General features: G+C 44.8%; 3 protein-coding genes across 4 annotated transcripts in view; all 3 read left to right on the top strand.

Annotated features, from left to right (window-relative positions):
* Nucleotides 1-5,619, top strand: LOC139531653 (transgelin-3-like). The gene is made up of 5 exons (XM_071328308.1): nt 1-130; nt 806-1,111; nt 1,362-1,536; nt 3,293-3,395; nt 3,475-5,619. The coding sequence occupies exons 2-5, from the start codon at nt 932-934 to the stop codon at nt 3,614-3,616; spliced, it is 600 nt and encodes a 199-aa protein (XP_071184409.1). The 5' UTR covers nt 1-130; nt 806-931; the 3' UTR covers nt 3,617-5,619.
* A 381-nt stretch (nt 5,620-6,000) lies between these two features.
* Nucleotides 6,001-8,721, top strand: LOC139531652 (complement C1q and tumor necrosis factor-related protein 9A-like). Its single transcript, XM_071328307.1, has 3 exons — nt 6,001-7,289; nt 7,389-7,451; nt 7,554-8,721. The coding sequence occupies exons 1-3, from the start codon at nt 7,103-7,105 to the stop codon at nt 8,324-8,326; spliced, it is 1,023 nt and encodes a 340-aa protein (XP_071184408.1). The 5' UTR covers nt 6,001-7,102; the 3' UTR covers nt 8,327-8,721.
* A 632-nt stretch (nt 8,722-9,353) lies between these two features.
* Nucleotides 9,354-26,794, top strand: part of LOC139531651 (spermatogenesis-associated protein 13-like) — a 30,076-nt gene continuing 12,635 nt past the window's right edge. The window contains exons 1-4 of one of the 2 annotated variants that reach the window (XM_071328305.1): nt 9,354-9,864; nt 23,116-24,711; nt 25,842-25,883; nt 26,300-26,773. In XM_071328305.1, the coding sequence (XP_071184406.1) occupies nt 9,856-9,864; nt 23,116-24,711; nt 25,842-25,883; nt 26,300-26,773 (2,121 nt within the window). In that variant the 5' untranslated portion in view covers nt 9,354-9,855. Of the gene's footprint in view, nt 9,865-23,115; nt 24,712-25,841; nt 25,884-26,299; nt 26,774-26,794 lie in introns of those variants that run through there. The other variant, XM_071328306.1, reaches the window with a different exon arrangement.

The following is a 26,794-nucleotide window of genomic DNA, read 5'->3' as shown; positions in this document are numbered from 1 at the left end:
CACTCCCGGACACTGAGTCCAGAGCCTCATCCACGCATGCGTCGCGGGTTCAGCATCCTCTGCGCTGACCAGCTCAGCGGAATTAACCACACATCACCTACCAGACGAACGTTCTCTCCTCTTTCTTCCAGTAAGTGTGCCCGGAGTTTTTATTCGTCTAAATTATTATTTAAGCAGCGCATTATTATTATTTTTTGTGTGCATTAATAATTAAACGGAATTGCTCGTTTTTTTAAATGATCTAGGAGATATTCGGAAAACTTGCGTTAGGTTTTTTTTACAAATCTTATACTTTTCCTACAAAGTGCATGATTGAAATTCATAATCCGACTTCCTAATTCATACGTTTTTTGGGCGGGTGAAAAAAAAAAAAAAAACATTTTCGCATTCATGGTAGGCTACACAATCAATGCAATGCGATTGCTTTTCGATGTTATGCTCAGCACGCCCACAGTCTCGGCTACCATAGGCTACCTCATTAGAATGTGCGTGGGACGGGTGCCAAGGACCACACCCATTTAGGCTAGCAATCTGGGGGGATGTGCTTAGTGTCTGTGCTGTAAGGGACACAAGGGCCATTAGGGAGAAAGCAGAGGAAAGAAAAGTAAATCACGTAAACAACAGGTGATGTAGCTAATGATCAAAATAAAAAGAAATGTTGTCCCTTATAATGCACCTTGAAGAATGTGACTACTTTGCATTAGTTATTGTTCTGATGTCAGGAATTGGATGTTAATACAGTAGCATTGCTTTAACAGTGCTTGACAACGTTCCATTTTCTACATGATGTATTGCCTTTGTGTAGCAGGTGCAGGCTGCCAGTGCTGTGACTGCTCCAGGGTGTTGGTCAGTGGAGCTGCAGACGACTGGTCAGTGGGTGTCTGTCTGGCCTGTCTGTCTGTCTGTTTGGGTGAGCAGGACAGGAGGAGCCATGGCTAACAGGGGACCCAGTTACGGGCTGAGCAAGGAGGTGCAGGAGAAGATAGAGCTGAAGTATGATCTGGACCTGGAGGCCCGGCTGGTGGAATGGATCGTAGCTCAGTGTGGGGGGAACCTGGAGAGACCACAGCCAGGCAGACAGAACTTCCAGACCTGGCTGATGGATGGAACAGTGAGTATGCATGAGAATGAATAAGCTCAATAAGATTCACTGATTGACTGGACAGCGGTCAGTGATGTATAATTGATCGCTTATATAACCTAACAATGACATCAATGTATGCTCTCCTCTCCTCTGCCTTTTTCTTTGTTTCTCTCTCCCTCTTTTCATTGATCAATCTCTTCCTTTCTCCCTCTACTTCTTCTCTTCTTTATCCATGTATCTGTATTCCCCTTACTCCGTTCTCTCCTCCTCCCTGTAGATTCTGTGTAGGCTCATCAATAGCCTGTACCCGCGTGGTAATGAGCCCATCAAGAAGATTCTGGAGACCCAGATGGCCTTTAAGCAGATGGAGAAGATCTCCCAGTTCCTGCAGGCTGCCGAGGCCTACGGAGTAATCACCACAGACATCTTCCAGACCGTGGACCTGTGGGAAGGTGGGCTGCACGTTCACGGGCACATATAAAGTCTCCATAAATCCGGCGACGTTGATATGCTTCTCCAATGACGCAGAGTCTCACACTTGCGTCTCTGCTGAGCTCTGTCTGCCTGTACATGACCATCAATACTCACATTGAATTTACAAGTCTTTATAGTCCAGCAGGGGTACGTGTGTAAAATCACTGGGGAAACCAAGTCAAAAAACCAAAGCATATTACAACCATAGTTGTTGTGATAATTGCATTGTTTGCTCTGTAACCTGTTAGTTCATATGCCTTGACACTGTGATATATAGGCCTAAAGGCCGAGACAATAAGAAGACACAGTGGCAGAATAAATTCAACCACACCTCTGTTTCATCACAAAACCGGAGAGTAACCTCTGTCTGGTGAAGTCCACAAAGCATATTGAATGAAACAGTTACATGACCTACAGCATGGTCAAGCAAGCTAAAGTTTCCGACATTCTCAGACTACTGAACAACTATTGATTTAGAACACCAGAGTTACAGTAAGTCGCAAAGAAAACAGGAGTTTCCTCCACTTTTCCAGCACCATTTCTACAACATTTCAACAGCATCACATCACCTCTGCTTAGTCTAATTCAGTGACAACTAAAGGATACCAAAAACAATTTAGTCCAATCAACATAAGCTAAATATCATTTGGCTGTACATGGTACTAATTTCTGTGTGTGTGAGAGTAGAAAAAATATGTTGACCCACCTTACTTGTAGAGAAATGCCAATGCCATTCTCCTCTCTTTCATGTTGAGAAACGGTCTATCACTCTGTCATACAGTACATGCTTTTAGTTTTGTTGTCCTAGGCTACCTGACTAAAATGCTAGTTTGCTAGCCTAACTTCCTTTCATGGGCAAAGATTAGGCAGCTAGTTAACATTAGTATACTACATCTAGATACAGATTGAACTTCCATTTTCTCAGGCCAGTGCACAATGTATGAATTTATGGTTGGATCAGAATCGCCGTTATAATCATTGGCCAGTATGGAGAATTAAGTAAAACCACATGGCTAATTTAGGAAAGGGACCATTTTACCTAGCTAGCTAGCCACTGGAGGACAACAACACAATGAGATGCAACAATTTAAAAAAAGTTCTGTCAATGATATTTGGCTATAAATGTGATTGGTGTGAAGCCAAGTCCAAACTGGTTTCCCTTGACACTTTTTTTGGGGGGAGGGGGTGCACCAGGACCATTCACAGTTGGACTCACTCAGTCTAGCTCAATGCTGATTGGCTAATATAGTATACTTTTTTTATCAAGGGAGGCCAAATGATCGTTGGCTTCCCTTTTATTCAATGCTACGGGTGGCAACAATATCATACTCTTTTTGGCCACACAGCATCAGATAGATGGCCTAAACCTACAGAGACAGAGGGGAGCTGTTTCACTCTGATGCTTTCTCCGGTGAGATACATTCAGCCTTTTGCGAATTGAAGGAAAATGATGAGAGTTGGAAGATACATTATTTTCTTTTTTTCTTGGTAATTTTTTGGGGAAGTCTGGCTTACCTTGGCATCCATGAGTACACACCACTGTTATAGTCCACTATCCAGATCATACATACTCCATGGAAACATTTCAAATATTTTTTGACACATTACTCAAGATGTAGCTGTGTTTGCAGTTGGTTTTATTTGGAACCTGTTTGTCTATTTGATGCCCTGCCTGTTCTTTGCTGTCTGGATGGGGTCCAGTGCTTGTGAGGTTCTGTTCTGTTATGGTTACAGGGCAGGACATGGCTGCGGTGCAGAGAACCTTGATGGCCCTAGGAAGTGTTGCCCTCACCAAGGACGACGGACATTACCGTGGCGACCGAGGCTGGTTCCACAGGTAAGGACTGGCCACGACCCCCTTGTTGTGTGAGTGTTGTTCTACATCTCAACTCTCCTGTTTGTCCTGGTCTGTGAAGGAAAGCTCAGGGTTACCGGCGGGAGTTCTCTGAGGACCAGCTTCGTCAGGGCCAGAGTCTGATTGGTCTACAGATGGGCAGCAACCGTGGGGCCTCGCAGTCTGGCATGACGGGCTACGGATCGCACCGCCAGATCATGTAGAGACACCAGCCAGCTGCTCAGCCAGCTGCCAGCCACTCCCTTAGCCTGGCGGTGTACTCCAGTTACTGGACCTCCAGAAGAGAGCTCCACCACACTCCCTGAACCTCATGAAATGACCCAACCCCTTTTCCCCCTTCCACAGCAACACCAGCCATTCATTCATACATACATACATACATACATACATACATACATACACACACACACATACACACATTTCTAATGTTCGTCCCCAACACCCAAAAAGGGTGCTCTATATACCCCAACCACACCATTCCTACAGACCTCAGTAGTTTCTGCTTACCCCACACCCACTCTCCAGTCCTCCTTGGTCCTGCTCTCTCCATCCATGCAGTCCTGCTCTCTCCATCCATATAGTCCTGCTCTCTCCATCCATATGGTCCTGCTCTCTCCATCCATACAGTCCTGCTCTCTCCATCCATATAGTCCTGCTCTCTCCATCCATATAGTCCTGCTCTCTCCATCCATATAGTCCTGCTCTCTCCATCCATATAGTCCTGCTCTCTCCATCCATATAGTCCTGCTCTCTCCATCCATATAGTCCTGCTCTCTCCATCCATATGGTCCTGCTCTCTCCATCCATACAGTCCTGCTCTCTCCATCCATACAGTCCTGCTCTCTCCATCCATATAGTCCTGCTCTCTCCATCCATATGGTCCTGCTAGCCATTCACTTCAGTGGATGAAGTCTTAGTAATTCAGTCGATACAGAGAACCCAAGATTGGAGTTGTCCTTCTACAAAACAAGCAAATAGTATTTTACACTACTACCAAATATAACAGCAAGACCATGTTATAGTATGTTACATATTTTAATTATTTAACGCTTTATTTGTTTGTTTGTATATACAGTAAGTGTGTCTGAGTCATTGTATAGGCATGGAGGGTTTGCTATACCTCATGAGATGTTTCATGTATAACCGAATGGAACTCGATGAGCGACGATGCCTCTGCTGTCTTGTGTTAATTATGTGAAGACTTTGCAGTAACTGCTGTAACCAAATGACCATCACGTTGTGCCTGGTTAATACAGCAAACAGACATTAAACTATGCCTTATATAAGAAATGTCACCCACCATAATGCAGAGGAATTCAAAGGCATGTATTCAGTTCTGTTTTTTGACTAACATTCTGTGCTGTGCATTTATAACATATGTGTAATTATAATGTATGTACTGGATGTGTCCATGTGTGTTTCAGCCAATCCCATGATTGTTGAAGAGCAGTGGTGGAAAAATTACTTAATTGTCATACATGAGTAAAAGTAAAGATACCTTAATAGAAAATGACTCCAGTAATAGTGAAATTCACCCAATGAAATACTACTTGAGTAAAAGTCTAAAAGTAATTGGTTTTAAGTACACTTAAGTATCAAAAGTAAATGTAATTGCTAAAATATACTTAAGTATCAAAAGTAAAAGTATAAATCATTTCAAATTCCTTATTATTTAAACAAACCAGAAGGCACCATTTTCTGTTTTTTTTAATTTACGGATAGACAGGGGCACACTCCAACACTCAGACATAATTTACAACAAAGCATGTGTGTTTAATGAGTCCGCCAGATCAGAGGCAGTAGGGGATAAGTACGTGAATTGGACCATTTTCCTTTCCTGCTAAGTATTCAAAATGTAACGAGTACTTTTGGTAAAAGTAAAAGTTGTCCAAAATATCTAAAGTAAAGTACAGATACCCCAAAAAATGAATTAAGTAGTACATTGAAGTATTTTTACTTAAGTACTTTACACCACTGTTAAAGAGCCATCTTGTATGAAAGTGACACAAGGATCATTCTGTTCCTGGCCTGATAATGCTTGTTTATATATTTTTTAATATAATTTGTCATATTTACATTAAGAATTATGTTTATATCTGAAATCTTGTGTGTAGAGAATATGACAAATCCATGGATAAAAACTGATTCTGGAAAAATCTATTTTTCTGATCTGTGAACTATACTAAAGTCATCGCTCTTAGACGTCTTTATATTTGGTTGTCTAATATCTTTTCCAATGGATTTCCATCATCAGAGAAGTACCAGACTTCTAAGGAATGCTATCTGTGAAGATAATGTTGCTTAAAACAAACACTCCTCCTAGGCATTCCATTGGGGTTAGGGATGGGTGTGTAGGTTCTAGAACACTAACCGGAAAGGTCAGAGTTGATGGCAATGGTGTAATTTATGGGGTCAAGCATTTAACAATATTGCTGATGTTGATGTTTCAGATGCAGAAGATAAACACACATACGTTAACATCTCCCCATCCCGAGTGTCCCTTGTCTTGTGTTCTGTTGCTAATGATTTCAGTTGCTAACTAAGGGACATTTTATCATACATTGACATTCAAAATGAAATCATTGAAGAAAAATTAGGCATCTGAAAACCATCTTACTCTTTATCCCTGATACCACCTTAACCTTTTAGTTTTAAGATCTCAATCGGGAGGAGCTAGACAGCCACCATACAGGCCAGCATTGAAATCCTGCATGTATTGCCTCCCAAGTGGCGTAGTGGTCTAAGGCACTGCATCGCAGTGCTTGAGGTATCACTACAGACCAAGGTTCGATCCCAGGCGGTGTCACAACCAGGAGTCGCCTGGAATCTCATAGGGCGGGGCACAATTGGCCCAGCCTCGTACGGATTAGGGGAGGGTTATGGCCTCGGTGGCTTTACTTGGCTCATCGTGCTCTAGCGACTCCTTGTGGCGGGCCGGGCGCCTGCAAGCTGACTTCGGTTGCCAGTTGAACGGTGTTCCCTCCGAACACATTGGTGTGGCTGGCTTCCGGGTTAAGCGGGCTGGTGTTAAGGAGTGCGGTTTGGCGGGTCATGTTTTGGAGGACGCATGACTCCATCTTCGCCTCTCCCGAGCCGGTTGGGGAGGTGCAACGATGAGACGATCGTAATTGGATATGACGAAAAAGGGGGTTAAAATAACAAATGTAATTAAACTATTTAAAATGAAATAAATCCTGCATGTACTGCTACAGGGAAGCAACACAGAATACCACCATTTTGTTGCCTTGCTACCATCCCTATGGTAACAGATACTGTATGCCCAGCACAGTCCAAGCTGATCATTACCCTGCCAGAGAATGGGGAATATTCTAGAAGGGGACAGGTGATGTGGAACGGGGAGAGGGCTGGACACAGAATAAGTAACCTAAAATAGCCATTATCCTTGTCGAACCAATGGGATGCCTGGCTTGGCAGTTGGCATGGTGGTGACATCACCTTTCAAGTTCTTGGTAAGGTTTGTGTGGCCTTCTTCGGTGTCTTGGCTCTACAAACATTTAGCTGTGTTCATTCTCCTGCGCTCAGTTTGTATGCATGTGTCTGTGAATGTATATGTGTGTGAGTGTGTATTGAACTTCATGTGTTGAGCTGGATTAGCCTCTTCTGTATTGTGCATCTAGTGCTGAGAATACTCAACGGGGCTGCTGTGAAGCATTGGCTCTTGAGGGACAATGGTGTGGGTCAAACTCAGGGTCTCTCTCTTGCTCCTTCTGCTGGTTGTGAGATGCATAGCACTGGAAGAACCCAAGAAGAATGAATGTGTTAGTGGACATCCAGGAATACCAGGAGACCCAGGCCACAATGGAATGCCAGGCCGAGATGGACGAGATGGGTTCAGAGGTGACAAGGGTGATCGAGGTAAGACAAAGGCACAACCTCCTCAGTTAGATAGGTCTCAATAGAAACCAGCATTTCTGGTCCATGCTAATGTTTTTGAAAGTTCTTTATTCATTAAAGGTGAAATTGGCATCACTGGACCAACTGGACAGAGTGGCTCCAAAGGAGACAAAGGGGAGCTGGGTAATACTGTATTTTATAATCAAAAATATTTTGTACATTTATCACTACTGGCTTTCTCTGATAGACAATATAAACACAATTCCTTTATCCTTGCATTTGCAGGTACAGCTGGTCTGGCAGGAATTAAGGGCAGACGGGGTGAGAATGGAGAGAAGGGGCCACCGGGGAAGATGGGGCCCCAAGGAGTCTCAGGGCCCATGGGCCTAAAGGGCCAGAAGGGGGAGCTCGGGTTACCAGGAATCCAGGGACCGAAAGGGGATTTGGGGCCACTGGGGCCTGAAGGGCAGAAGGGGGAGATTGGGCTCCAGGGGGACCGAGGCATCCAGGGGCCCTTGGGAACTCCAGGTCGACCAGGACCGAAGGGAAACCTTGGCCCCCCAGGGTTCAAAGGCAACATTGGTTACCGCGGAGAGCGAGGGAATCTGGGCGAGACAGGAGAGAAGGGAGAGAAGGGGGACACATTCTTCATCCCAAAAAGCGCGTTCTCAGTGGGTCTAACCGAATACACCAAACTCCCACCGGCTAACGCACCGATCAGGTTTGACAAGGTGATTTACAACCGGCAGGACCATTATGACCCACAGACCGGACGGTTCACCTGCGTGGTGTCTGGGGCCTACTACTTTACCTACCACATCACTGTGTTCTCCCGTAATGTAAAAGTAGCATTAGTGAGAAACGGGGTGAAGGTGATCCACACCATGGATAACTATCAGAGCAGTGAGGACCAGGCGGCAGGCGGGGCTGTGCTGCACCTGGAGAAAGGGGACAAGGTGTGGCTGCAGGTGGCTGGAGGAGAGCTCTTCAACGGGCTGTTTGCTGATGAAGATGATGATACAACCTTCTCTGGGTTCCTTCTCTTTGGTGCAGAATAGGGGTTAGGTCCACATGGCTCAGTGAAGTAACATGGGAAAGTTACAATACTTTATTACCACCTGTTACATATGACTTTAATGTGACTTTAATATGACGTTAATATGACTTGAATATGTTAATATGATGTTAAGATGACTTTAATATGTCGTTCGCATGACGTTAATAGCCTATCTGTACAGTCATTTTAGGCAATGACAAAAGCATTGTTTAAATGGTTTGTTATCAAATATGAACATAAACTAAACAATTGTGTCTAATATTTTGATGCTGCAACTGATTTCGCCTATCATTTAAGATCATCTCTCTGATAACTCAGCAAACTATGACAGATTTCCTGTGACATGTGTTCTTGTATCTTGTTTGATTTCAATAAAATGTCATACACTGTAAACAATTCACTGTCTTTTAATTTACTCCTATGTACAAAGTAGTAGGGTACACATTTGTGAAGAATATATCAGCTGGTGTAATGTGATATACATTTCTGGGTGCGGGCATGAATAAAAACACTTAGGCATGAGGAAACAGGCTGAGCTTTGCAATACTACAAACAACTGGAAGGTCCTGTACTTTTTCAAAGGCATGCCAAATGTCAGTGCCAGAAATGACGTCCGAAGAAGACGCTCGCATTTATTAATCCACAGGTGTTTTTTTTACAATGGAGCGCAACGGGCGTGCTTTACTGCCGTGGTCATGTTTTTTTGCGGTCAGACCACCACAAAAATTTAGAAAAACGTAGTTTGAGTGAATTTGGGGTAGTCACTAGTTACTACAACCACAATGTCATAAACCCCGACTCTTTTTACAATTTCTGGTCTGTGTGATTTTAAACCTAACTTTAACCCTAATCACACTGCTAACCTTATGCCTAACCCTAACCTTAAATTAAGACCAAAAAGCTAATTTTAGATTTTATAAATTTTTACGATATAGCCAATTTTGACTTTGTGGCTGTGGTAACTATAGTAAAACCGTGAAGGTCGAAAGCAAACTCCACCCCCAAGCAATCACCGCAACAAGTGTACTGATGCTGCTCACCGAAACGACAGCTCGAGCTGCCAATAATCGACCAGCCTCACACACTTGAGTACGAGTACCAATGGATTCTGAGTTTGCTTGAACAACTTTTTAAGTTATTGACTCCCTCTTTTCCCATTTATTCATTTGCATAACCAACGCCGGATGTTTTCTCGCCCGCAACCTTTTACCAAGCCAGCTTTCAATTTTGTAACGTTAAATCTTTTAGAATGTATCGGTTAGCTAGCCAGCTAACTAGCCTACTGTTTGATGTTGCAATTAGTCATTTTTCACGAGACGTTGCAAGCCAGTTTATCAAACAGTAGCCTGCTACTTCCGACATGTTTTCGTGTGTAGTCATCGATTGCAGGACCCAAAATACATTTGGACCTTCAAGTAGCTTGCTAACCCTTTTAGTAAAGTGTTTATCGATTATGGCTATCTAATCAACAAAAACAGTTACTGCTTTGTTGATGAGAAATACCGGTGGCACAGGACAACATCAACGACTATGAGAAGGGTAAGTTAAGCAAAAGTAACCAACTTGCCGATGAATGTAATATCAATTTGTTGCATGATAAACAAATGTATGGCTAATATGAAACTGGTGAACTTTTTTTGTGAATATAAATGTGTCATTCACAGTCAATATTGATCAAATTCGTTTGGGTTCTAGTATTGATTTGTTCCTTTAACGTTAACTCAGAGGGGGGGGGGGGGGGGTTGTAGGGCATTACTCCCCTGGTTGTTATAGTGATGTGGGAGATGCCATTCTTTGGGTGCTGTGGGGGTTTCGGTAAACTACAAAGTAAGAGGTTTATGCTGAAACTAAGTTAATTAAATATACAAATAAATAAGCACTTTTTCAACGGGTGTTTTGCTGGCTTACGCGAAAGAACAGGAACATAATCGCCTTTACCATCTAATTCTCAGCTCTTTTTCAATTTTCAACATTCCCTGTTACTTCCTTTTCAGTGTGGATTTGTAGTTGTAGTAGATTGTTTTCCAGAGGTATAAATTTTTGTAAGCTTCTGATTAGTACACGCCCATACACCAGGGAGGTGGAATACCAGAACAGTTCTCTCTCTGGATGGAACGCCAGGCGCAGGTGCACATTCGGGCAAGGGTTCTATACTGTGTCAGGGGAAGAGCTTCATGTCAGCTAGATGTTCAGTTCAGTAGTATATCTGAACATATCACACACACTTTGCTATTTAATTCCAGTATTCAAATATACTGAACAAAAATATATACGCTACATGCAACAATTTCAGTTCATATAAGGAAATCAGTCAATTTAAATCAATAAATGAGGTCCTAATCTATGGAATTCATATGACTGGGCAGGGGCACAGCCATGGGTGGACCTGGGAGGGCATAGGCCCACCAGCTGAGGAGCCAGGCCCAGCCAATCAGAATGATTTTTTTCCCTACAAAAAGCTTTATTACAGACAGAAATACTCCTCAGCACCTGCCTGACGATCCCACAGGTGAGGAAGCCGGATGTGGAGGTCCTCTGCTTGCGTGGTTGCACTTGGTCTGCGGTTGTGAGGCGGGTTAGACGTACTGCCAAATTCTCTAAAATAACTTTGGATGCGGCTTATGGTACAGAAATCAACATGAAATTATCTGGCTACTGCTCTGGTGAACATTCCTGCAGTCAGTATGCTAATTGCACGCTCCCTCAACTTGAGACTTCTGGCATTGTGTGACAAAACTGCACATTTTAGAGTGGCCTTTTATTGTCCCCAGCACAAGGTGCACCTGTGTAATGATCATGCTATTTAATCAGCTTCTTGATATGCCACACCTGTCAGTTGGATGGATTATCTTGACAAAGGATCAAATGCTAACTAACAGGGATGTAAACAAATTTGTTCACACAATTTGAGAGAAGTAAGCTTTTTGTGCATATGGGCATTTTCTGGGATCTTGTATTTTAGCTCATGAAACATGGGACCAGCATTTTACATGTTGCGTTTATATTTTTGGTCAGTGTATTTGCACTGGTGTAGGAGACTGTTTCGGGTTCACACAGTATAGCCACTCGTCACAGGAGTGGCAGTTACATGGAGTTTTTATGTTTGAACTTTGCCTCATATAAATGTCCTTGTTCTCAGAGAAGCTTATGTCAAAGGTCTATCAGTGGGATTGATTTGATACCTTGCTATAACTGGTTCTGTGTCATCCTGGAAAGAGGTTGCCTGGGCCCCTCAAGTGTTAGTAACTTCACCCCCACACTAACTATATGTGCAGTGTCCCAGACCCGTTTTACTGTAGGCTATTTGTATGTAGAATGTTAGTGTCTTGTTGGGTCAGATATTTATGTGTCCTAGTGTTCATAGTAGCGTTTTGTCCTCTGTTCGCTGTGGTTGGTGTTGGGTTTCCCATTCAGGGCTTTCTGACAGACTATATCAGGTAGAGTGAATGAATGAGACGGAGAAAGTGGGTGACACTCTCTACCCAATACCTGGCTTCCCACGATCAAAGGGGGGCGCGGTCTCTCTCAGTATGCCCTCTGTCATTGGACAAAAAGAAGAGGAACTGGGCCGTTGTGAGATATTAGACTTCAACAAGCTGGCAACAGGTGCCTAGTTAGGAGGGTGTAATGTTACAAAACATTCAGACAGAACTAGGCTATAATGTGTAGATAAAATAGAAATTCTACTTTGCTTCAGAGAATAGGCTATCGTGTCAGCTGCTCTATACAGGACACTTATCTGCAACATCCTGAATGTCAAGGTGTAGGCCACTGCTTGTTAGCACACAGGACTCGGCCTGGTGCTCGTCAGACTAGTCACCAGAAATGCCAAACAACTGTGCAATAGGAGATCCTGGCGTGTCTACAGAGATTAGTGAATCTGAACAGCACTAGGTTTAGAATGATTCTGGTGAACAAGCACACAGACATGGCTGCCAGGTCCCAATCTCTGGAAATCACTTTCTCAGAATGTACATGGGGTTTGGTTCCGTTGCATAGACTAGGTGAGTTAGACAGTGTAACGGTTAAAACGACTAGACTATCTGATGGGAGGAAAGTGCATTCTTCTGTCTTCCTCTTTCCCTCCCCAATAGTAGATCAATCTACTATTGACACGGAGCAGGCTCTCTGTGTGAGCTAGAGATTCCATCAGATTCCTTGTATAGATGGCATCCAGCGATAATAGTTAGTATTCAGCTTTATATAGCCTAGTAACACACATGGTTCTAAATTCCATGTGATTTTACATGGATCCACCAATATGATGGAATAATCACATTATCCATTCCAATAATCTGGAGTCTGTAGAGTGGGTTTTCAGCAGCTGTAGAGTGGTCGTAAGGCTTCCCTGCTTTAAGAGTACTATAATGTATGACTAACTCATAGTGTATGTTGCTGACTAGTAGTCTTAATGGCTGCACCGTAGATGAAACCAGTGCTGCACAGACTGGTATAGCCTGCTTAATCAGATTATTCCTGGGGGAGGAACACACACACAGATGCATGCCGGACGGGGCTTGGTGATGGGAGCCATGCGTGTTTCCTTCAACATTTCCTCAGAGAAACTCAGCTTCTCTTTGGAACACAGACTGGTGAGTTTTACATACACAAAAGAAGCGCCCTCTGTGCAGTCTCATGCCCGAAGGTCTCCTACATGCGTATCAGCATGACTAACGTGGAAGGTCTCCTACATGTGTGGCTAACGTGGAAGGTCTCCTACATGCGTGGCTAACATGGAAGGTCTCCTACATACGTATCAGCGTGACTAACGTGGAAGATCTCCTACATGCGTGACTAACGTGGAAGGTCTCCTACATGCGTATCAGCGTGTCTAACGTGGACGGTCTCCTACATGCGTGACTAACGTGGAAGGTCTCCTACATGCGTATCAGCGTGACTAACGTGGACGGTCTCCTACATGCGTATCAGCGTGACTAACGTGGACGGTCTCCTACATGCGTGACTAACGTGGAAGGTCTCCTACATGCGTATCAGCGTGTCTAACGTGGACGGTCTCCTACATGCGTATCAGCGTGTCTAACGTGGACGGTCTCCTACATGCGTGACTAACGTGGACGGTCTCCTACATGCGTATCAGCGTGACTAACGTGGACGGTCTCCTACATGCGTGGCTAACGTGGAAGATCTCCTACATGCGTGGCTAACGTGGAAGATCTCCTACATGCGTGGCTAACGTGGAAGGTCTCCTACATGCGTGGCTAACGTGGAAGGTCTCCTACATGCGTGGCTAACGTGGAAGGTCTCCTACATGCGTGGCTAACGTGGAAGGTCTCCTACATGCGTGGCTAACGTGGAAGGTCTCCTACATGCGTATCAGCGTGGCTAACATGGAAGGGATAAACTTCTCTCATTCTTTCACAATTTCAATAAGTTCTAGTGTGTTAAGTTATTTACCCTGAACGTCTTAAGCCTGGCTATCTAGATTCGATCACTCCAATAACAACAGACAACCTGTAAACAAACAAGCAAGCTGAGCAGCTTACCATAGAATCATGGCAGTGTTATTGCTTTTGGGGAGGTTCTGTCTGTTCCATGGCTTAGCTACCAATTTTAAGAACTGCTAGAGAAGTGCCTTTCCCTTCATATTCTCTGTCTAGCCGTCTATTTAGTTTAACTCTCCGTTTATATTTCTGCCCAATTAGCCTTAGCCTGGCCCGGGGCAAGACATAACTCTGCTCTGTATAGGTGAATTGGGGGCTGGAGTTCACTAATGATTACAGGTTTATGACCCCTTACATAAGACTGACTTGACCAACCCAAAGAGAAGGAAGTTGATGACCAAGAGATGTGCACCTCCACTCCTGTCCCCTATGGCAGGGTTTCCCACTGTTTAGTGCTAGGGGGTGTGTGTGTGTATAGATCTCCAGTGTTTGTGTCTTCTACAGTATGTGTGTGTTTTTCAATATATATCTGAGTGTAGCCCCAGCCCTCCTCTCTCTGGGAGTCTAATCAGAGGCTGGCTCCAGCTGGCAGCCGTGTGGGGGGGCTCCTCTGCTCTCCTCTCTCTGAGCTCTTAATTAATTCTGGGCCTGAGAGCCAGAGCACCATTTGCTCCCAGACTTCACATGCAACCATGCGGGAACACTGACCTGACCTGCATATTGACCTTCCATATTGTTGAAGCTTAACTTATAGTAAAAATCCACCCAAAACCATTTATTCCTTTAATGTACGGTGTTAAATAACACTGTGAGAACAATATTTTTGGTGAACAAATGTTTATTTTTGTAGTTATAATAAGGTTGGTAACATGGGAAATCGTTGTGGAAATCCGCAGCTCAATTCAACTACATCATCCACAATGCAATGCTCTCTCTATGGGCTGGCTGGCTAACAACGGCAGATATACAGTGCATTCGGAAACTATTCAGACCCCTTGACTCTCTCCACATTTTGTTATGTTACAGCCTTATTCTAAAATTGATTAATTAGTTTTTTACCCCTCATCAATCTACACACAATAGCCCATAATGGTCAAGCAAAACCAGTTTTTTTTTTTTAAGTTTGCAAATGAAAGATACGATCACATTTACATAAGTATTCAGACCTTTTACTCAGTACTTTGTTGAAACACCTTTGGCAGCTTTTACAGCCTCGAGTCTTCTTGGGTATGACGCTACAAGCTTGGCACACCTGTATTTGGAGTTTCTCACCATTCTTTGCATATCCCCTCAAGCTCTGTCAGGTTGGATGGGGAGTGTCGCTGCACAGCTATTTTCAGGTCTCTCCAGAGATGTTCGATCGGGTTCAAGTCCAGGCTCTGGCTGGGCCACTCAAGGACATTCAGAGTCTTGTCCCGAAGCCACTCCTGCATTGTCTTGGCTGTGTGCTTAGGGTCATTGTCCTGTTGGAAGGTGAACCTTCGCCCCAGTCTGAGCGCTCTGGGCCAGGTTTACATCAAGGATCTCTCTCAACTTTGCTCCGTTCATCTTTCCCTCGATCCTGACTAGTCTCCCAGTCCCTGCCACTGAAAACATCCCCACAACATGATGATGCCACCACCATGCTTCACCGTAGGGATGATGCCAGGTTTCCTCCAGATGTGACGCTAGGCATTCAGGCCAAAGAGTTCAATCTTGTTTTCATTCATGTTCTGAGAGTCCTTTAGGTGCCTTTTGGCAAAATCTCCACAGAGGACCTCTGCCACACTGACAGAGCTCCAATCGGGTTCTTGGTCGCCTCCCTGACCAAGGCCCCTTTCCCCTGTTTGGCCGGACGGCCAGCTTCTAAGAAGAGTCTTGGTGGTTCCAAACTTCTTCATTTAAGAATGATGGAGGCCACTGTTCTTGGACCTTCAATGCTGCAGACATGTTTTGGTATCCTTCCCCAGATATGTGCCTCGACACAATCCTGTCTCGAAGCTCTACAGACAATCTGTTCAACCTCATGTCTTGGTTTTTGCTCTGACATGCACTGTCAACTTTGGGACCTTTTTATATAGACCGGTGTGTGCCTTTCCAAATCATGACAAATCGATTGAATTTACAACAGATGGACTCCAATCAAGTTGTAGAATCATCTCAAGGATGATCAATGGAAACAGAATGCACATGAGCCCAATTTCGAGTCTCATAGCAAAGGGTCTGAATACTTATGTAAATAAGGTATTTCTGTTATTTTTAACAAATTTGCAAAAATGTCTAAACCTGTTTTGCTTTGTCTTTATGGGGTATTGTGTGTAGATTAATGAGGAACATTTTTAAATATATATATTTTAGAACAAGGCTGTAACGTAACAAAAAGGGGAAGGGGTCTGATTTAGTTTCCGAATGCACTGTACTTTTGAGGAGATGGGAAACGTTGCCCATGCTACATCAATTGGCCGCGCGGTGCATTCTGAACGATTCTGGGTCAAGGAGCGCTCTCCTTCAAGGAGTGAATGGAGTCTTGGGCGCTAGCTCAAAAACCCAACATTAGCACAAATTGTTTTCAACAAGAAGTACAACACTGCAAATCTTTTCCGAGATGTGAGACAATTAACTTGCTATCTGTAGGATCGTATAGCTTTGGAATCGTTACATTGCGTACTTTCGAGGATAATAGGCACGTTTCTTGACTGAGAAGGGGTTGCGTGACACAACGTGAATGGTTAATGTCATATGTTCCTTCATTCATTGGATTCCTATCTCCTTTCAATAGTATATCTGGCAACTGCACCATGCAATGCACCTCGCACGAAAGAGGCAGACAATTAGGAAAAATACCCTCCTGTTAAATTACACATTTCTCAAGGTAGGAATATCGCAAAAATATGATCAATGGCTCATTCGAGAGAAGACATCCTCCTGAGTTATGACATCGGCCAGTGTTGAAATCTGACATGTATGATAGACATTTTCGCGATCTAAAAGTTGTAGTCCCATTAACTTCCAGTGTAGTGATAGCGACTTTATCACAGTGTTATGTAATACCTGCCGGATTTCTGCCTGCTTGAACGCCGGTACACATGAAAACATGAAATGACCCAGGGAATCGATGGAACATAACTCAGAGATGCACAAAGACAATATAAGATTCAAAATGGGTGAACCTTTCATTTTATGTAGACCTACATAGTGCTGTAGTATGATTGACGTAAGAGGGTGGCTAGTACAGTAGGAGGTTCCACTGTCTTACGCAGCTTATTGTTCTGGCCAGGGTAAAACTACACACACTCATTTGGTTGATCCCTAGATTTGAAGTACTGGCAGGCAGAAACTCCAACTCTTTTGAAAGCGAAACCTGTGCTGTATCCTGCCAAGTTGTAGCAGGTCCCAACTGGGTTGTGAATGTTTGCGCCAGGCATAGGGGTAGTGTGCATTGTGCAAGATAGGGTTGGTTGGGTAGGAAGATGAGTTTGAGATAATACATTGACTAGAGGACAGCCTTAGTGTGCCTGTTCAGTGCTCGAGTAGTCTCTTTCATTCACCAACCTTGTGTCTTACTGGAGTACCTAGAAGCCTTCAAGGGTGGTATGCAAGGCTAGTATGAGTAGAGTAGGAATGGTGATAGTGCTTTTCTTCTGTTTACACTAGTGGTCAGAGTGGGTGAGGGGAGCGAGGTTGGTGAACTGTCAACAGAGAAGGTGTAGCATTGAGATAATCCATATGGTGGAAGAGAATGCTAACAGCACATCTTATTCTCACTCACTGGCGCTAGAGATGGAGTGGAAAAGCCAGACAGAGGCAGTCTAATCTATGATGGGCAAGTTAGGTCCTCCATGTAGTATTAACTTTTGCCATTAACTTTCGCCATTAAGTTAGTATTTTATTAAAAGGTCTATAGCAGAGCCACTGTGTGATCAATTGGGTCTGTGTGAAACTACTCAGATCTCAGGATAGAGAAGCAGAGATCACTCCCTCTCACCTCTCTCTGTCTGCCAAATCTGGAGAAAATGGGCAATTTGTTGCATTAATCACAATGGATTAGTGATTCTCATTGCTTAGTCATGCTCACAAAGCCCCTCATCAAAGACTGGCCTGCATTAATCGCTGCCCTACACACACACACACGCTTACACTGAGGCCCACTGCTCCTTGGCCATAGAAAATATACGCAGTCAAGGAGAAATGTACACTGAACTAAAATATAAACGCGACATGCAACAGTTTCTAAGATTTTACTGAGTTACAGTTCATATAAGGAAATCAGTCAATTTAAATACATGCATTTAAACCCTCATCTATGGATTTCAAATGACTGGGAATAGAGATATGCATCTGTTGGTCACAGATACATGTCATTTTTTTAAAGTAGGGGCTTGGATCAGAAAATCAGTCGGTGTCTGGTGTGACCACCATTTCCCTCATGCAGCGTGACATATCTCCTTCGCATAAATCAGGCTGGAGAAAACAAGCCCTGTCGCGGACATCGCAAAGAAACAACTTCTTTGAGAATAATACAGTGCCACCGACACGGCCCGCGACCACAGACTGTGGGCTCTCCTTCTCTGTGGCCGACGTGAGTAAAACATTTAAACTTGTTAACCCTCGCAAGGCTGCTGGCCCAGACGGCTGTCCCCACATGCTTCAAGATGGCCACAATTGTTCCTGTTCCCAAGAAAGCGAAGGTAACAGTCATTTAGTTCAATCTCCCCGTAACACTCACTTCTGTGATCATGAAATGCTTTGAGAGACTAGTCAAGGATCATATCACCGCCACCCTACCTGTTACTCTAGACCCACTCCAATTTGCCCCAATAGGTCCTCCTTGCTCCCACACGCAGTTCTGCCCACAGTTCTGCCCTCACATGTTCTATGGGATTGAGGTCGGGGCTTTGTGATGGCCACTCCAATACCTTGACTTTGTTGTCCTTAAGCCATTTTGCCACAACTTATGCTTGGGGTCATTGTCCATTTGGAAGAACCATTTGCGACCAAGCTTTAACTTCCTGACTGATGTCTTGAGATGTTGCTTCAATATATCTTCATAATTTTCCTTTGTCATGATGCCATCTATTTTGTGAAGTGCACCAGTCCCTCCTGCAGCAAAGCACCCCCACAACATGATGCTACCACCCCCGTGCTTCACGGTTGGGATGGTGTTCTTCAACTTTCAAGATTCCCCTTTTTCATCCAAACATAACGATGGTCATTATGGCCAAACAGTTCTATTTTTGTTTCATCAGACCAGAGGACATTTCTCCAAAAAGTACGATCTTTGTCCCCATGTGCAGTTGCAAACCGTAGTCTGGCTTTTTTTTATGGCAGTTTTGGATCAGTGGCGTCTTCCTTGCTGAGCGGCCTTTCAGGTTATGTCGATATAGGACTCGTTTTACTGTGGATATAGGTACTTTTGTACCTGTTTCCTCCAGCATCTTCAAGGTCGGTTTTACTGTGCTGTTTTTCTGGGATTGATTTGCACATTTCGCACTAAAGTACGTTCATCTCAAGGAGACAGAACGCGTCTCCTTCCTGAGCGGTATGACGGCTGTGTGGTCCCATGGTGTTTATACTTGCGTACTATTGTTTGTACAGATGAACGTGGTACCTTCAGGTGTTTGGAAATTGCTCCCAAGGATGAACCAGACTTGTGGAGGTCTACAATTTTTTTTCTGAGGTCTTGGCTGATTTATTTTGATTTTACCATGATGTCAAGCAAAGAGGCACTGAGTTAGGTAGGCCTTGAAATACATCCACGTGTACACGTCCAGTTGAGTCAAATGTCAATTAGCCTATCAGAAGCTTCAAAAGCCATGACATCATTTTCTGGAATTTTCCAAGCTGTTTAAAGGTACAGTCAACTTAGTGTACAACTTCTCACCCACTGGAATTGTGATACAGTTAATTATAAGTGAAATCTGTCTGTAAACAGTTGTTGGAAAAATGACTTGTGTCATGCACAAAGTAGATGTGGTAACCAACTTGCCAAAACTAGTTTGTTAACAAGACATTTTTTGAGTGGTTGAAAAAAAAGAGTTTTAATGACTCCAACCTAAGTGTATGTAAACTTCCGACTTCAACTATATATACTGTATCCTTCACGATCTGTTCTTTGCTATCTATTGCATCTTAGCCACTCTGTCACTGCTCATCCATATATTTTATACTTATATATTCTCATCCCATTCCTTTACTAAATTGTGTGTATTAGGTTTTGTTGTGGAATTTGTTAGATACTACCTGTTAGATACTGCTGCACTGTTGGATCTAAGAAGCATAAGCAGTTCACTACACTCGCAATAACATCTGCTAACCATGTGTATGTGACCAATAGAATGTTGTCCCACTCCTCTTCAATGGCTGTGTGAAGTTGCTGGATATTGGCGGGAACTGGAACACGCTGTTGTACACGTAGATCCAGAACATCTCAAACGAGCTTAATTGGTGACATGTCTGAGTAAGCAGGCTATGAACTGGGACATGTTCAGCTTCCAGGAATTGTGTACAGATCCTTGCGACATGGGGCCGTGCAATATCATGCTGAAACATTAGGTGATGGTGGCGAATGAATGGCACAACAATGGGCCTCAGGATCTCATCACTTGTGCTCATTGTCCGTAGCTTATGCCTGCCCATACCATAACCCCACCACCTCCATGGGACACTCTGTTCACAATGTTGACATCAGCAAACCGCTCACTCACACGATGCCATGCACGCTGTCTGCCATCTGCCCGGTACAGTTGAAACCGGGATTCATCTGTGAAGAGCACACTTCTCCAGTGTGCCAGTGACCATCGAAGGTGAGTATTTGCCAACTGAAGTCGGTTACGATGCCACACTGCAGTCAGGTCAAGACCCTGATGAGCTTCCCTGAGACGGTCTCAGACAGTTTGCAGAAATGATTTGGTTGAGCAAACCCACAGTGGTCTGTGGTTGTGAGGCCGATTGGACGTAATGCCAAATTCTCTAAAACAATGTTGGAAGCGGCTTACGGTAGATAAATGAACATTGAATAATCTCGGCAACAGCTCTGGTGGACATTCCTGTAGTCAGCATGCCAATTGCACGCTCCCTCAACTTGAGACATCTGTGGCGTTGTGTGACACACCTGCACATTTTAGTGGCCTTTAATTGTCCCCAGCACAAGGTGCACCTGTGTAGTGATCATGCTGTTTAGTCAGCTTCTTGATATGCCACCTCAGGTGGATGGATTATCTTGGCAAAGGAGAAATGCTCACTAACAGGGATGTAAACAAATTTGTGCACAACATTTGAGAGAAGTAAGTTCTTTGTGCGTATGGAACATTTCTGGGATCTTTTATTTCAGCTCATGAAACATGGGACCAACACTTTACGTGTTGCATTTATCTTTTTGTTCAGTGTAGATAGGATAGCTGTCACAGAGAGAGAGAGACTGCTAGACACCCTCTCTTTCTCGCTCTCTCATTCTTTCACTCAAAGCTCAGAAACACATGCTGTTAACAAAAGAGCAATCTTTTTCTTGCACTCACATATACACAAAGATTTATGTTACTATACTTAGTCAGCAATAATACTGTACTCCACTCAAGATATATTTTATTCATACTTCACAGCAACATATGCATTGCAGACTCATAAATGCATAGTGTTATTGGCATACTGGTAGTGGCACCCATTCATTTGTAGTAAACAAATAATTAGGCCTACTTTACTTTTCTGCATTACTCGTAGTGTTTCCTTAAATTACATTCTGAATTCAAAGTGTTTTTATGTCCCTCTAGCTGCTTCTGGTGTAAATCACTTCCTGAAAGGCCTTTTTCAAGTTGACAGTGTACCCCTCACTTGTGTGCCACCTTCAGGGCTGTGTGTATGGTAGCAGGCAGTCTAGTGTTAAAGATAAAGGCAACTCTGGCTATTTTGTACTTGTGTGCTTTAAGGATATGCTAAATAAACCGCTGGATAGACTAAATAGGATAGACTAAATAAACCACTGATAGACTAAATAAACCACTGGATAGACTAAATAGGATAGACTAAATAAACCACTGGATAGACTAAATAGGATAGACTAAATAAACCACTGGATAGACTAAATAAACCACTGGATAGCCTATCCTATTTAGCCTATTAGGCTAAATAAACTGCTGGATAGGCTTTATTTAGCCTATCCTACTTAGCCTATCCAGCAGTTTATTTAGCCTACCCTATTTAGCCTACTTGGCCTATCCAGCAGTTTATTTAGCCAAAGTAGGATAGGCTAAATATACTGCTGGATAGGTTAAATAGGATAAGCTAAATATGCTGCTGGGCAGGCTAAATAGGATATGCTAAATCAACTGCTGCGTAGGCTAAATCAAACGCTCTTATTTTCACTTGCACAGGTTCCCTGTGTTTTTATAATGTTAATAAAGGGTAATAAAATATTGAAATCAAAGGGCCTTTTAAACGACCAAGGACACTGTAGTAAGAAGAGTAATACAAAGTGTTATATGTTATAAAACAAAACTCTCCTTCCAGACTCACATTAAACATCTCCAATCCAAAATTAAATCTAGAATCGGCTTCCTATTTCACAACAAAGCATCCTTCACTCATGCTGCCAAAAATACCCTCGTAAAACTGACTATCCTACCGATCCTTGACTTTGGCAATGTCATTTACAAAATAGCCTCCAACACTCTACTCAGCAAACTGGATGTAGTCTATCACAGTGCCATCCGTTTTGTCACCAAAGCCCCATATACCACCCACCACTGTGGCCTATATACTCTCGTTGGTTGGCCCTTGCTTCATATTCGTCGCCAAACCCACTGGCTCCAGGTCATCTAAGTCTTTGCTAGGTAAAGCCCCGCCTTATCTCATCATAGCAGCACCCACCCGTAGCACGCGCTCCAGCAGGTATATTTCACTGGTCATCCCCAAAGCCAACATCTTCTTTGGCCGCCTTTCCTTCCAGTTCTCTGCTGCCAATGACTGGAACGGATTGCAAAAATCACTGAAGCTGGAGTCTTATCTCCCTCACTAACTTTAAGCATCAGCTGTCAGAGCAGCCCATCTGTAAATAGCCCACCCAACTACCTCATCCCCATACTGTTAATGTTTGCTCCTTTGCATCCCAGTATCTCTACTTGCACATTCATCTTCTGCACATCTATCACTCCAGTGTTTAATTGCTAAATTGTAATTATTTTGCCACTATGGCCAATTTATTGCCTTACCTCCCTAATTTTACTACATTTGCACACACTGTATATAGACTTTTCTATTGTGTTATTGACTGTATGTTTGTTTATCCAATGTGTAACTCTGTTGTCGCACTGCTTTGCTTTATCTTAGCCAGGTCGCAGTTGTAAATGAGAATTTGTTCTCAACTGGACTACCTGGTTAAATAAAAAATGTTACGTAACATGTCTTGTCTCTTTAGGCGGGGCAGAGCGATGCAGTCCCGTCTACCAGCGATGACTCCCTCTCCTGTCGCGATGGCTCCTCCACCGACCCTGACCTTCAACCTCGAGGCTGGCCTCGACCCCTCGGCGATCTTTACCCTACCCAGGGTCACGTGGAGAGGGCGACGCCCCCGTCCCGGCTGTCTGGGTGTGGTGCCCAGGTACAGCTTGTGACCTCTGACCCCCACAGTGAGGAGAGTAGACTGAACGGGCTCAACACGGACACCTGGTCCAGCCGAGTGATAGGCCACCCTGAGATGAAGCCCTACCCCTCCAGGATCATGAGGCTCTTCTCTACCCAGAGGAAGTGCACCGTTCCTGGGGACAGTCCGGGCCCTACCAGGCCCCTCTCCTTCCAGGGCCCTCAATCCAGTGCCGGGGGCCCGCAGGCTTGGCCAGTCCTGTCAGGGCTTGCCGTCATGGGCTCCTTTAAGAAGCTGCGCTCCTCAGTGCTCCAAGGCATCCAGAACCGAGGGACAGCTAATCCGGATGGGGAGTACATCTCAGCAGCCAACCAGGGTGAAGATAATGGAATGGTCACAACCAATCAGAGCTTAAGACTGAGGTGTGGGGAGGGCTATAGAGTGTCCAGTAGGGTGTCTATTGGCCAGCATATGGCTGGGATGAGCCCTTATGGCTCTGACAATGAAGGAGAGGAGGGAGTAGTAGATAAGGAAGATGGACTGCAGAGAAACACACTCTTTTCGAGGAGTATCCGGAGAGCATATGGGGCGGGGCGCATCTCACTGCTGGACACTGGGCAGAACGGGGAACGCAGGGAGGGTCCAGGACAGGGGGTTTCATCCAATCAGAGGCTAGGTTTAGGCTCCAGTTCAGGGTCTGAGGTGAACCTCCATTCGGAAGAGAGCGTCAACGTGCTGAGCAGACTAAGCAAGAGCGCAGACAACCTACACCTTAAGGCCCCTTTCAGACGCAAAGCCCCTTCTCCCTCTCCAAATGACTCACCAGGTACCATTGGCTCTGTAGCGGCCAATGTGGGCCCCAGCATACAGAGATCAGCCAGTGCCTCGTCCATGGACCTTAGGGACCGCAGCCAGGGCCCTGGTCGCCTTAGGAGTCCCCTAGGGGCCAAGGGCCACATGTTGAAGCTAGTGGGCAGCATGACTGACCTGACCGTGAGACGCAGGCCTAACCCGTCCCCCGTCACTTGCCCGGGCTCCCCCGTGACTCCCCTGTCCCCCCTCAGCCGTCTCCACGACGACTACTCCCGACGTACGCCCTGCCTTCCCGCCAGCGACCGTCAACGGCGGCCCTCGCCCGCCGGAACGAGGAACGTCACTCTGGTGTCACTGGAACACACGCCAACCATCCACCCCCACCCCCAGGGAAGACCAGACCATGTCTTCAGTTTCCCAACCTATAGTGAACCTCTCGCTACAACCTCATCTCCTCTGAGGAGCACCCTGTGTGAGGGAGGCAGGCCTCAGGAGGGAAGGGGAGACGGGTGGAGAGCTCAGTGTGACTCCCCTCCACTCCTCCAGGGGGAGCCATGTGAGAGCCACAGCAAACACCAGCCGGAGGTCAACGCAGAGGTCAAGACGGCACCAAAGCAGGTAAGATAATACTTTGATGCTCCAATCTGCTACACTGGCTCAGTCCTACTGGAATGTCTGGACTACTGATCTGAAAGACATCAGGTGAAAGCTATGTGCTGGTGGTGACATCTCATTCCTATTTATTCAGTGGGCTCAAAAGGGAAGCATAGTGAAAAGTCGTCATGGGGGTGAAGGCAGACAGTCTCATCCTTATCAATTGGAGCAGAATGATCCGTTGTAAGGCCTTTATCCTAATAATTCGATCTTCTGGCAGTGACCCTTGTCTTGTGAAATGGAACGTAGTAGTGGAGATATCTGGTGGTTTATGAAGGGATCTTTGATTTATGTCAGGTCTCTTAAAGTCATTTAGATAAGTGAGTGGAGGCGCGTGTCTCTACCTAACCAAAGAATCCAACGCTTGCGTGCCCATGCCTAGTCCAAAGTTCCTGTCCAACATGATTGGTCAAGTCAGTTGTCAATCAGGCTTTACAGCCCAGCTGATTGGCCCCAACCCTGTGTCACATCTACTGTCACTTTATCTGTGTCTCATAAGCGTCGGTCTAGTGTATTTGTCACCACTGTGATTGCATGACTCCCAGCAGCCACAGCCCTAGCAGGGTCACGTGTAGGCCAGCTGTAGAGGCCGGCCAATCTGAAGGAGCAGAACAGGCACAGTTAATTATTAGGTATTGTTTATGATTGGTGGTGGGATTGGTTGCATAAGCAAGCGGGGCTCCTGTTCCAGTGTGCTGTGGCTGGCTGGTTATCAGTAAGAGCAATGCTGTCCCCTCCCCTCCCCGCTCTGCCCTCAACAACAGGCAGGCCACAGGGACAAAGTCCACTAGTCACGCTGGGCCCGGGAGAGTTTACAGAGAGATCTAGGAAAACACTACCGACACAACCAGGAATAATACACTGTCTGGGTTGTTAGAGGACTGAATATTCAATCAGAAGGTTTATTTGATTGATGGCAGATTTTAGTTGATAAGATGGAGGGAAATTAGCTGATTTTCATTGGTTGAAGGGAGAGAAGCAGGCAGGGGAACTGTGCAGTAGAGGACTAAAGGAGAAGCAGACCCAGACCTCGGGACAGAGGCCTGTGAGTGTGTTGTTTGACCATGGTGCTGATCTACTGTGTACCTTTCCAGTGCATATGGACCAGACCAGACCAAGATCAGGAGGAGCTGGAGGTAAGGGAACATCTCTCTTCTGACATACCAATGACAAACAAAATAAACAAACTTAACCAGTACAGTATAATAGTAAGCTCTCTGGTCAGTTAAACTAACCATTGCAAATTTTTTCTCTTGGGCAGTAACCTAAATAGGAGGAAATGTATTCTCTTCTGTCGCTCCTCCTTGTGTGTACACATACAATTTGATAAGACTTTTTACATGAATTGAGGGTATGTGATATGGGAGAAGAATGTGCAAAAATAAATATTCCATATCACTGACATTTGTACGCACTTTCCACATTTGACACGTCAACTAAACAGCATGCTCTGTTTCTGATTAACAGACATTCTTTGCTGAGGATGTGTTTAATTAGGAGCAGGCATTGTGGGACATCAAATTTGACCTTTCACCTTTGCTCTTACCTGCAGGACACGTCAGACGAACGGGGCAGAGAGGCACTATTAGGGGGTGAAGAGGCGCCCTCTCCTTCAGCCACCGGTACCCCTCTCACCCCAACATGTTCCCTAGATTCTCCCACCTCACCCATGTTAACCACATCACCCACTGCAACAGGCGCAACGGAAACGTCCACGTCCGTCACCCCCAGACGGAGGGCGGGGCGATCGAGGCCTCGGCCAATCTCTGACTACGCTCAGCTGGTTGCCAGGAAGTACGCCATCCCCGAGGAGGAGGCGGAGCTACATCCTGAGGAGAGGACTACAAATGGAACTCCCTGTCAGGACTTCAAAAGTAATGGAGGCTCGCAGGACAGTGACAGCCAAGAGAACTACAATATGAATGGAGATCTCCGGTGCCGGAGAAGACGGCCTATGTCTGTGATTGGAGGAGTGGATCTGTACTCTTCACCTGGCGCTGAGGAGAGAGAGGACCGCCTGCCGTCTGTAAGCACCTCACTGTTTAAC

This window comes from Salvelinus alpinus, chromosome 10, assembly GCF_045679555.1.
Source record: "Salvelinus alpinus chromosome 10, SLU_Salpinus.1, whole genome shotgun sequence".
Classification (NCBI taxonomy): Eukaryota; Metazoa; Chordata; class Actinopteri; order Salmoniformes; family Salmonidae; genus Salvelinus; species Salvelinus alpinus.
The sequence above is the reverse complement of the archived record's forward strand: the minus strand, read 5'-3'. Positions and strand labels throughout refer to the sequence as shown.

Excerpts from the sequence above, each read along its gene's own strand:
- LOC139531653 (XM_071328308.1), top strand. The coding sequence starts at position 932 with ATGGCTAACAGGGGACCCAGTTACGGGCTGAGCAAGGAGGTGCAGGAG. Across the intron at positions 1,112-1,361 it reads CCTGGCTGATGGATGGAACA|ATTCTGTGTAGGCTCATCAA; the intron begins GTGAGTATGCAT and ends TCCTCCCTGTAG. Across the intron at positions 3,396-3,474 it reads GACCGAGGCTGGTTCCACAG|GAAAGCTCAGGGTTACCGGC; the intron begins GTAAGGACTGGC and ends TGGTCTGTGAAG.
- LOC139531652 (XM_071328307.1), top strand. The coding sequence starts at position 7,103 with ATGGTGTGGGTCAAACTCAGGGTCTCTCTCTTGCTCCTTCTGCTGGTT. Across the intron at positions 7,290-7,388 it reads AGGTGACAAGGGTGATCGAG|GTGAAATTGGCATCACTGGA; the intron begins GTAAGACAAAGG and ends TATTCATTAAAG. Across the intron at positions 7,452-7,553 it reads AGGAGACAAAGGGGAGCTGG|GTACAGCTGGTCTGGCAGGA; the intron begins GTAATACTGTAT and ends TTGCATTTGCAG.